This window comes from Zingiber officinale, chromosome 4B (assembly GCF_018446385.1).
Source record: "Zingiber officinale cultivar Zhangliang chromosome 4B, Zo_v1.1, whole genome shotgun sequence".
In the NCBI taxonomy this organism is placed as follows: domain Eukaryota; kingdom Viridiplantae; phylum Streptophyta; class Magnoliopsida; order Zingiberales; family Zingiberaceae; genus Zingiber; species Zingiber officinale.
The window spans coordinates 87,514,946-87,526,488 of NC_055993.1; the positions used below are offsets into that span (position 1 = coordinate 87,514,946).

Below are 11,543 nucleotides of genomic sequence, written 5' to 3' on the forward strand. Positions count from 1 at the left end.
AAAACATTTTGATTCTAGAGACCTGGGAGCATTGGACAAACAAAAATCATCCATAAAAATATATAACAAGTATCTTAATGCTAGAATATAAAATTCATATGTTAATACTAACCAGCTTTGCAAAATGTTGATCATATTTATAGTTGTAGGACAACGAATTATAATGGTAGAATGTTTTGTCTCGGTGTACATGACCATTAAATAATAATATGCATAATCAGTATTTATAGGTATAAAAATATACCTAACTTTTCGATCAACCGGATTTATTTTGATAATTAGGCATAAAATTATTTCCCATAAATGTTCATATGATGACTGCAATATTCAATATATAATCATAAATTAGTTTAATTATATCAAAAATAATTAAAAATTATAATATGAAGTTACATATTTACTATGAATCCAGTTGAGCAATATATGGATTTATTAAACAACCTATTAGATTAGGATCGCTTCATAGGAGGAAGCTTACCTGAAAAGTAATGAAATATATGCATCAATTACTTCCCAGTCTGTAAATATATTACCTAAGATACATGTGAATAAGTCATTTATAGTCAGTGAGTAGTAACCTTCCTCCCATTGGAAATCAGATGTAAGTCATCTCAGATTTTGAAGGAATTCTATCAGGTAGGTCACATGTTCTTCTCGTTTTTTCTTTTTTTGTTTCTTTGAATTTTCCTTTCAAATATTGCAAATAAATCAAACTTAATGTATTTACCATAAGCAAAAGACAAATTAAAGATAATGTAATTACTTAAAACAAACTTAAATATATCTACATAAATGTCAACTTAATTTAATTGCACTCAATCTCATAGTCTTCATTTCCTTCTCCCTTGCTTTTATTTTATCAGTCTCTTCTTCATCATCAATTTCATTGCCAACTATAATAGTTTTATCTTCTTCTTTCATTTCAAAATCAACCTCCCTAGACTTTATCTTCAAGTTACCTCCTTCACCCTTCTTTATTTTTCTCTTGGTCCTCTTCCTACCTGGGACTAATGCTAGCCAATTAGGTGTCTTTAGAGGTCGACCTAAGGTTATAATGACTTCTTTCATGTCCTCTCATCTTCAAGTTGGTTGAAACAATGTCAGGATGAGGATCTTTAGTAAAATGGCTAGTTGGATAAGAAAAATCTTCCCTTATAGAATGACAACTAATTCTTGATTAACTTTCACTGAGCTTTCGTTATCAATAGTAAGCTTTTGGATTAGTTTTTCCCTTTCAATACAATGAGCACATCCAATTTCTTCCTCAAATTCTATGTAAAATTGTGAAGCCGATGTCTCACTCCGTTGTGGTGTAGACTCAAATTTAATAAGGAGGGGTGCCAAGTAAATTTACTTCCTCGAGGTAGGGAGAATATCAACAATAATCTACAAAATCAATAACGATACATAATTAATTAAAAAATCATTAACTATATAAGATGAATTTAGCATGAGTTGAAATACATATAATGATTACATGACTAGGTAAGACTTTTGCTAACTTAGCCTTTATTTTATTTCTATGAAAATAAGTAGACCTTCACTTACTTATCCTCGGTGTTACAATGTTGTCTACCACTTGAATAGGGACATGCTCAAGAAACCAAGCCTGTGACATAGTTCAACAATTATATACTACTAAAATATTTATGAAATATATTAGCTAACCAATAAAAATTTACAGCAAGTAAACTAACAAATCCCTTCATATAAGGCAGAGAGAAGGTACGCCTAGGATTCTTCGATGTAAAAGCATTCCCAAATATTGGGAGTTGAGGAGCCATATAATTATATATAGCCTCAGCCTAATTATAACTTCATAGATTGTCGAAATCATCAACAATATCTATAATTCTATAAGGTAGCTTAAATGTACTAGAAGGAAATAAAACAGAAGAAAAAAAATACAAAATATAAAATTTATAAAATAGCAACACATCTGAATCTGAATCGACTCGGAGACAATGAGTCCTCATTAGATTTTTCAATCTATATTGATTTAGGTCTTTACTTAAAAAAAATGTTTTGAATAATGCACCAGAGGTAACATTGAAATTTATTTCAACATGTCTGCCTCTATTTGGAATTCCAAGCAATAATGTTACATTATTGGTTGTAAAGGACACAACCATGTTGACGAATTTGCATGTCTCTTTTTCGCAATCCCAACTCTCAAATATGTTCACTAATAATCCCCTAAGATGTCGAATTTCTAGTATGCTCAGGAATAATGAAAAGAGGCTACTTCTTATAACATTTATATGTTTTTCGTGGAGTATAATTCCTGAATGATCATTTGTCTTTCCTCTTGTGGAAGTTTCAGAACAAAAATCTATAAAATGTCCCAACTTGCTCATCCAATATAACTTGTCATGCAAACTTGATAATTGAATTGTACTTTCTGAACTTGATTTATTTCTTTTACTTTCTTTCCGTATAAGAAAATAATAATCAAGATTTGTAAAATTCAATTATATATCATTAGTAAAATAAAGTTAAACTAAATTTAGTCACTAACTCTATATAATGAATGAAAACATAATTAATAATTATGAAATTAGAATGAATGCAAACATAAATATCATATATATAATCTAAACAATTATTAAATTGTTGATAACTTAAACTAAGTAAATGAACTCAAAGTTCTACACACTATAAGGTGCTCGGTTTAGAGATGATATAACCAATTTAGATTAAGAAATCCTTAACACATTTTAGGTACAAAATATAACAAATATCAAATTAAACGGTGCTTTTTATCAAAGTTAAATAGTATTAACAATTCATCTGGATAGTATTAGCTTATTTAGATAAAGTATGTGTTGGGCAATTCATCTTGATACTATTAATAAGCTTAAAAATAAAAAAAAATGTGTTTTCATAAATCAAGCTATAATAAAAAATAAATGACCAATTAAAAAAAAATACTTTACTCTCAAATTTTCTACTTTTCGAGATAATGATGTATACTTCAACATTCTCATAGATGTATTGATGTGGCGCAATGTTGCAATAAAAGAGGTAACACGGTGAAGAAGGTGGTGAACCTCAGGATAATAACGAGCTAACGTGGTGAAAAAGATGGTGAAATCTAATTTTGACTTAGGTTGTGAAGCTTCTGGGATACAGTAGCCGGTGATGATATAATTTGGACTTCGTAACTTTCGAAGAACACAGAAGAATGACGATGCCCGTGGAGATGAAGAAGCCAAGAGTACTTTTGTTACTGGTGAAACGCTAAACGACGGGAACAAGTAGACGACCAAGTTCGGGAGAGATTCGGCATTGCTTTTTTGAAAATAAGCAAAAGCGAGCAGGTGAAGTCGGGAGGGTAGGAGAAGTTAGAGTTCGAGATTATGTATTAACAGAAAGCGAGAGTTTGTAAAATTAAAATGGCTCGGGAGTACTTTTTCTTACTTCAGGCGAGCACATGAGGTGAACGACGGCGATATGGATAATGAGGGCGACATGGATGTTCAGCAACATGGAGGGATAAAATCGATATCCCATGTATAATTTGATCATTTTAAAAGTTATGTACCTGAAATGAGTATTTTTTTAGACTTATACATGCGGTTCAGTAAAATGCTGTATTAATAATTTTTCCATTTTGTTTTATTTTTTTTCTCTCTCGCAATATGACGAGTTTCTCACAGCAGCGGTGAGTGCGATGGCGTCCTTCCTCTTGCGCCGACCCAAGGTCCTACTTCAACGGCGGGGCCTTCTCGACCCGTCGCCATTCAGCGATGTCGTCTCCTCCTTCGAGCGAGCCGGAGGCCTAAGCTCCCTCGCCTCCTGCCCGCTTGATCGCTGATCTGTTGCCCCCCGGCCCGATCTCCCCGCCGCAGCTACTCGTAATCTTGTCCCATCCACGGTTCATAGCTGCATTGGCTCGGAAAAGGTAACCCTTTTCCTCGCCTTGTAACTTTTCAGGTCACTTGAGTCGTCAATTCATCGAATACGTTATGTCCAATTAAGTTGAGATCAATCCGGATCGATTGTTTTACTTACAGTGAGGTTATCTGAATAGGGGAGGGTAAATAACATACATGGCGCTATGAAACGAACGCAATTTCAAGATCACATCCTTGGAAGATTTGTTTTGAGTGTTGCGAGACTAGAACAACCGTATGACCTGATCTGTCTCAATATTAAAATGTTTTATATTCTCCTCGTTGAAACAAATCTCCCTTCTCATCAAAAACATGATTCTGCTTCCTGATGGCATTTAAACATCCACTGCGAATCAATAATCTGAAATACTGGGCGACGCAAGAAATTAATGTTTCATGTATACACCTCTAAAATTTGCCCAAGCAGGAATTTTGTGAACTTGAAAGGTCACAGTAAAATAGTTGTGCAAATCTTTGTGAGAACACATTTTTAAATGCATTTGTGAAAATGCTCAAGATCTTTAACAAGTCGATACTTCCAAAAACATGATTTGTTGGAAATTACCCGACCTATAATTTTTAGATATATTGCATGCTATTTCTAGGCCAATGCTTTCATTATTTCACACTCATCTGAACAAATGTGAAACAGTGTTACTTCATGATAATGGGTTGCTGCCCTAGCACCAATTAGCTAAAAAGGAAAATATTACAATTTGTATTTTCGGTAGTTAAGTGAGAGCTATTATAAATATTTAGAGGTAATGAAATTGGTGAAATATCAATCTAAATGATTGTACAGGCTGTTGATCTTAGTATGTTGGGAATGAAGTACATAAAAATGGGATATATATAGACTTTAAAAACTTGGTTGTAGACTTTTGTTTTTTAGTAAAAATTGTCTAAGCCAAGTGGGAGTAGAATTTGTGAGTTCCTATATCCTTTAAATAAGTTACTGATTAGGAGTGTGTTCGGTAGGTTGTTTTATTCTCATTATATAGAACTAGAAACCATGGAGAAAAACTTTAGAAACTAAAAGTATAAAATAATTAGGACCAACATTGAATATATGAAACATTTTTTTTTAGTTCTAATAATAAGTTCTTATATCTTTTTCAGGTTTTCTTGTTTAAATCTTCAATGGATATAGAGAGAAATAGGAATAAATTAGACGACTCATCTTATTTTCATTTTTATAATCACTATTGAATCAACAAAAAGTTATTGTCATGTGACCAAAAGGTCACGGGTTCGAATTCTGTAAACAACCTCTTGCAAAAAATAGGGTAAGGCTGCGTATAATGGATCTTTCTCGGGACCCCGCATGGCGGGAGCTTCGTGCACCGGGTTGCCTTTTTTTTTTATTGAATCAACAAAAAGAGATAGAAATAGATCTCAAAAGTTAAAAAGGATGGGATAAATGTAAACAAATTATTATTTGAAGCTTTAGAACAAAGAGAAGAGTTAGTCTTGCTTCAGTACTACGTGCCAATTCAAAGTATTAGGAACTTAAATGTTATTTCTACAAATTTATAGTAAGTTCTTTAATAATGACCTCGTATCCCCATAACACATGCACTATGCTGAATCTCACTTATTATATTGTTTTTATGTAATATCCATCTCTATCACCTTGAATTTCCAATCTTTGTTACTTCTTTCAGTTATTCTTTTTCAGGAGCACGAACACTTTGTTCAGTTCCCATTCTGTGTCCTAAAGCTTGTCAGAAACTTGTTGAATTGGTTTAGCTTTTGGACTTCTATGCAGTCAGTGGATGTCTACAAATACCACGTTTAATGTTTAATGTTTTTTTTATTCTTATGCAGATTTCTGCCAATGGAAAGCTTTTCTCAGATCACACTTTTTGTTCACTACATGGGAATCCACAATTTTTGGCTCGTTGGTTGCATGTGGAAGCACATGGTGGAGAATTGAAGGCTCAAGCCGAGAATTTTTCTCGGCATAAGCATACTGAAGACTCAAAAGTACTTGCTTTCAGCCCACTTGAGGGAACCCTTACTGGAGAAAGGAAAAGCGGATTGGTTAATGAAAGCTTGAAGGTAAAGAGAATCGAGCTCTCCATAAAGACTACATATGCACTTCTACCACTCTTGCTGCTTGTATCAAAGACCAAGTTGACTACTTCCATGCTTGTGTTGTGCACATACTGGCAAATTTATGGATTTTTCAAGGAAATCATTCTGGACTATGTTCACGATATACTTCAAGCTGCTGCTGCTTGTGTTGGCGAAGGATACCGTCATTGCTTTCAATTTACTATAAATTCCCTCTTAGTGATGATCAAGGCAAAAGTCAATAAGTTGGCAAATGACCAACCTAAAACTTTTGTCACAATTGCGTTATTTCTCATATTTCCCTCATGAGCATGCGTGTATGCTAGTTTTCAAGTTTGTATGAGAATAATGCACAATAGCAGCCTTTTATTTGTTGTTCTTGTTCTCATTATCATCTGAAAGTTTCCATCTTGCACCGGAATCATAGAAATTATCATCAGATCACAACAAAATGTCATGCCATTTTGTTTTCACACTCCATGTTATTATAGGAGCTTCCTCCTATAGTGGAAAGGTGCCTGGCAGAAGAAAAAAGGTGCAAGTTGGGTGGCTCATGAATACTCTTCCCTGATTAGCAGCACCCACTGTACTATTTCTCATTACTATTATCAAGGCCTGATGACTATAAATCAACTAACACCTTCTTAAACTTCCAAAAGCTATAGCCACCCTCTGAAATTTAATTGATGAGGGTGAACCTATGATACTGACCCTAACTTCCTTTGGCAAACAATCTCTATGCAAGCTTGCACAGGATAACTAATATCTGTAGGTGACCTACCATCATGACCTCAAACTTGTATCATAGAATGAAATGGCAGTGACAACAAGATTCCTTTGCTGCATCAAGCAAGAAGTGACAAGAAACTTGAGAAAGAGTGACACGGCCATGTTTTGCCCAGTGTATGGTCCTCAGAGCTGTTTTGCAGTTGGCATTTAATGCTGGAAGAAGGTCCTTATGTAATCTCAAGGTCAGTATATATACTATGCTCTTCCGTTCCCTTTGGTTTCAGTTCATTCTCAGGGCTCACATTGAAAGCTGTAACAAGAGAAGAAAAAATATAATGAGAAAAACCTGCTGTGACAAGGAAGGCCTGAACAGGGGATCCTGGACAAGCCAAGAAGACAAGCTGCTCTCAGACTACATTGGGGTTCATGGCCTTGGGAGATGGAGAACCTTACCTGCTAATGCTGGTAAGCGTGTTTATTTATTTTTCTTTCTTTAAAAGACAATATGAACAATGAACGCCAATACAAGACAATCCTTATAAGACATGCATGATGCTTGTGAATGTGTTTTGGACTCATTTTCAGGACTAAACAGATGTGCCAAGAGTTGCAGATTGAGGTGGCTAAATTATCTGAGACCAGGCATTAAGAGGGGGAACATCACTGAGGAAGAAGAGGAGCTCATTGTCAGGCTTCATAACCTACTTGGTAACAGGTACATTGTGGTGTACATTTTTTTTTAATCTTTATGATGGTTTTTAGCTTAGAAAAAGGATTTTGATTGGCATGCAGATGGTCGTTAATAGCAGGAAGATTACCAGGGCGAACAGACAATGAGATAAAGAACTACTGGAACACCTACATGAGGAAGAAGAAAGGATCGGCCACCGGCAAGTCAATTCCTCTGCTGAAAAATAAAGTAGCACAGTCATTCAAAGAAAAAGGCAAGGAGCCAGAAGTCGTCGCGATCCAAACCAAGAGTATCCGATGCACCAGAACTCATTTTGCCAATATCATACCTACCGATGCATCTCCTGTTCTTCCTGATCCAGTGGCCCTGTCTGATTTCATTGTGAATGATTCAACTAGTTCTCAAGGTGCGAGCAGAATCTGTTCTACTCAGACCATGCGAGATTCAGTCTTTTATCAAGCAGCTGACAGCTTGAGTGCCACTTCTTCAGCTGACTTCAATTGTACCAGAATCTCTAACAGTCAGTTGGAAGGTGGCCAGGGGTTGGATCCTCTCCTGTGTGAGGATGACGACGACGCATGGTTTCAGTGCTATTGAATCCAAATAATCTAAAGTTTAGATTTAGATTCACTAAAGCGTCAAAGCATGAGCTAGATTCAGAAAATAATCTAAAGTTTAAATTTTGCTTCAGACTTAAACAACTGTTCGAACTTCGAAGTCAAATTTTAGTACTGCACTGAAATTGTATAATTTTGGTGTCATGTTGTGGTTATATCCGGCACACCAACTTCTTTCAAGCCACCCATTTCGGCACATCTTGTGTCTTCCACATTCTCAACTTAATTCAAAAAGAGTAATAAGAAATTTAAAGATTAATATCACCTTGTAAATTATGTTTCGGTTGGTTATGTTTGACATTAGTCGGGTAAAATTTAGACACTTTGATTAATAGTATAGATTAGTCTACAATTAGTCCTCTCTTGTTGTGAACTTAGATGCCTCAAGTTGTTATCTAGGCATCTGCTGTTTGATCGTAATTACAGTATATTTGTAGAATTTTTTTTTCAAATGAGAGCGCAATCATATGATGCTAGACTTTTTAGTCATCCGTTATGCTTTTCAATTTATCCCGACAATCAATGATAAATTTTTATGAGGTCACACGGATTGTCTCTATTTAGTGTTATATGATCCATCCTATAAATGGTCAAACTACATGATTTGATTTTCAAAATTTATCTATTTTTTTAATTGATAACCCATCAACTCAATTTTTTAAGATCAATTATTCATTTAAAAAAAAATTCATCTCATACTTGGTCGAAACTATGACATGGAAAACTTTAAAAACGTCCGCCGTATCTATTTTCATAGTATAAAACGCACATGGGTGGAATTATTCATAAACAATTTTGTTTGGGACCTAAACTTCAATACAGCCGCCACAATTAGTCCATCAACTTGATTGCAGTAGTATATAATAATTATATACAGCAGCAATGTTCAGGACTAAACAAATTTGAAATGCTGAGCGTCCATAGCTACATAGAAAAATCTCGAAGAACACGTTTAAATTTATAAATTTGACATTATCAAACTGCTACCTGCTCTTCTATACCAATTCAAAGCTTAGCTTAAATTATATTAATTAATGTCATATGAAAGATCAGTCAACGCGCATTAAGTTTCCTAACCACTACTGTATATCAAGTCAAGCTTAGATTAATAATATCTACATTAACGAATCTATATATAGATATAGTTGTCGTCTTCGTAAGACATTACTAGATTGTGCAGCAGCCAGCAGCTTGCCACATGGCATCGCCGTCGTCGTCGATGATTCACAGATTGCTCCTGGCTCTCTCCGTCGTCTCCGCCGCCGTGCTTGTTTCCGGCCACTTGTCCCCTGAGTTCTACGCGGCGAAGTGCCCCAACTTGCGGAACATCGTGCGCTCCGCCATGGCTGAGGCCGTCCGGCAGAACCCGAGGAACGCTGCCTTCGTTCTCCGCCTCTTCTTCCACGACTGCTTTGTTAATGTACTGCGAATTGCCGCATCTGTTTAGTTGGTTGAAGTGATTTCTTCTTCTTCTTCTTCTTCTTCTTCTTCTTCTCGATATTGAAGGAATTGTGGATGTAACAGGGGTGCGATGCATCGATCCTTTTGGATGGCACGGCGGCATTCGCCAGCGAGAAGTTTGCGAACCCCAACAACAACTCCGCCCATGGCTTTGAACTCATCGACGCCATCAAAGCCAGAGTGGAGGCTGAGTGCCCGGCCACCGTCTCCTGCGCCGACGTCCTCGCGCTCTCTGCACACGATGGCGTCGCCTCGGTGAGGAATTTTAGATTGAATTGTGATTTGTAGGAATTGGTTTGAGATGTAGTGAGTGATTTGTATGCGTGCAGCTCGGAGGGCCGACATGGACAGTGCAATTGGGTCGCCGGGACTCGGTGGCGGCGTACCAGGCCGCCGCCAACAGAGAAATCCCGGCGCCGTTCAACGACCTGTCGAAGCTCATCTCCCTGTTCCGCGACAAGGGCCTCAGCCCGCGAGACATGACCGCCCTCTCCGGGGGCCACACCATCGGCCTAGCGCAGTGCTCCAACTTCGCCGCCCACATCTACAACGACTGCAACGCCGACCCCAGCTTCGTCGCCAGCCGCAGGCGCATCTGCTCGCCCGACGGCGGCAGGAACCTCGCGCCGATCGACAGCGAGACGCCGTTCCGGTTCGACAACGCGTACTACCGGGGATTGGTGGCGAGGAGGGGGCTACTGCACTCGGACCAGGAGCTGCTGAACGGCGGGTCGCAGGACGCGCTAGTGAGGCAGTACAGCGCCGACGGAGAGGCCTTCGCCGGGGACTTCGCGGCGGCGATGGTCAAAATGGGAGCCCTCAGCCCGCGTCCAGGGACGACGGGAGAGGTCCGGTTGAAGTGCAGCAAGCTCAATTGAAGGAAGAAGTCAAGGAGAAATCATAAATATATCTTAAATGTTTTATAACCAATAAGAACTTCAAAATTATTTAATCATTTTAATGCAGTAAGGTTTTATTGACTTCTGCTAGCTTATAAGTTTCTGATGGCTCATAACTAATAAGTTTTGTTTGATTAATTTGCAAGTTTTGTGGATGATAAAGAAGACAAAATTAACTTAAAGAAGGACAATAAGAAAGATCTTAAGTAAAATTATGTTTAGAATCTTAGATGTGATTCTCTTGGTATATTTCATCTTCAATATAATTATCTTAATGTGCTCTAACTCTTTTTAAAATCTCAAAATTAAATTTGCTGAGTCGAAATTCCATTCTAAGATTCTTTATGTTATGAACAATCTGTAGCATCTATTTAGTATGAAATTCAACGTCAAATGTAAACATTTACTTTGAATTGATGTCGGCGACGGATCTTTAGCTTTGTGCTTACCATCGGAAGAGTAATCATAAACAAATCGAAGAATCTTTAGATTTCACTAGCCAAATCCCAATCTCACAAGATCCTTTTCCGATTCTACAATCATCCGCCTCTTTGTTGCCTTTTGATTACTCTTGGACACAGATATATAGGAAGATTGCATCGGTTTATAATCGATGCTTTAATGGCCTTTCATTGCAATAAATGGAAGGAGATGAATCGATCATTTCCTCAACGTTTAACGTTGCAAATTTTTTGCAACATTTCAAATCATCCAATCTTCTACTCGTCTAAGTCAATGCATAAAGGTTATATGACCACAAAGATCATATAAGTCACATAGACTATAAGATGATCAGGTTACGAAGACTAGAGTAAAAACCTAATTAGTTATAAAGATCAAATAAGAACATCCAATCTATACTTTTAGGAAAAATGACTCATGCGACAGCAAGCACATTGAGCAATTACTACTAAGAAGATTGTTACACTTTACATAGTTGCTCTATAGAACAAAGTAGCGACATCAATAACTCTAGATTAAAATATTTACATCATTATGAACATCTTTAATCCCTCATAATGACTATTATGTTAAAAGAATGTTCAATCTCTAATCAATACAATTATTCATAATTACATTTTATGTACTAAACAAAAATGTAACTGATACCAGTGAATAAATGTCAAAGATGTAAATCAATCTTAATCTTCCTTTTTAGTTATAATCTATTCAT

General features: G+C 36.6%; 2 protein-coding genes across 3 annotated transcripts; both read left to right on the plus strand.

Moving 5' to 3' along the window:
* Nucleotides 1–3,446: 3,446 nt before the first annotated feature.
* On the plus strand, nt 3,447–8,130 carry LOC121975420 (transcription factor MYB1-like). Of its 2 annotated transcripts, XM_042527054.1 has the most exons (5): nt 3,448–3,904; nt 5,724–6,943; nt 7,075–7,166; nt 7,287–7,416; nt 7,494–8,130. In XM_042527054.1, the coding sequence occupies exons 2-5, from the start codon at nt 6,912–6,914 to the stop codon at nt 7,987–7,989; spliced, it is 750 nt and encodes a 249-aa protein (XP_042382988.1). In that variant the 5' UTR covers nt 3,448–3,904; nt 5,724–6,911; the 3' UTR covers nt 7,990–8,130. The 2 variants fall into 2 exon arrangements, with proteins under 2 accessions (XP_042382986.1, XP_042382988.1); XM_042527052.1 differs by having other exon boundaries at nt 3,447–3,904; nt 5,724–7,166.
* A 1,048-nt stretch (nt 8,131–9,178) lies between these two features.
* On the plus strand, nt 9,179–10,473 carry LOC121977687 (peroxidase P7-like). Its single transcript, XM_042530138.1, has 3 exons — nt 9,179–9,429; nt 9,534–9,725; nt 9,800–10,473. The coding sequence occupies exons 1-3, from the start codon at nt 9,208–9,210 to the stop codon at nt 10,346–10,348; spliced, it is 963 nt and encodes a 320-aa protein (XP_042386072.1). The 5' UTR covers nt 9,179–9,207; the 3' UTR covers nt 10,349–10,473.
* Nucleotides 10,474–11,543: the final 1,070 nt, after the last annotated feature.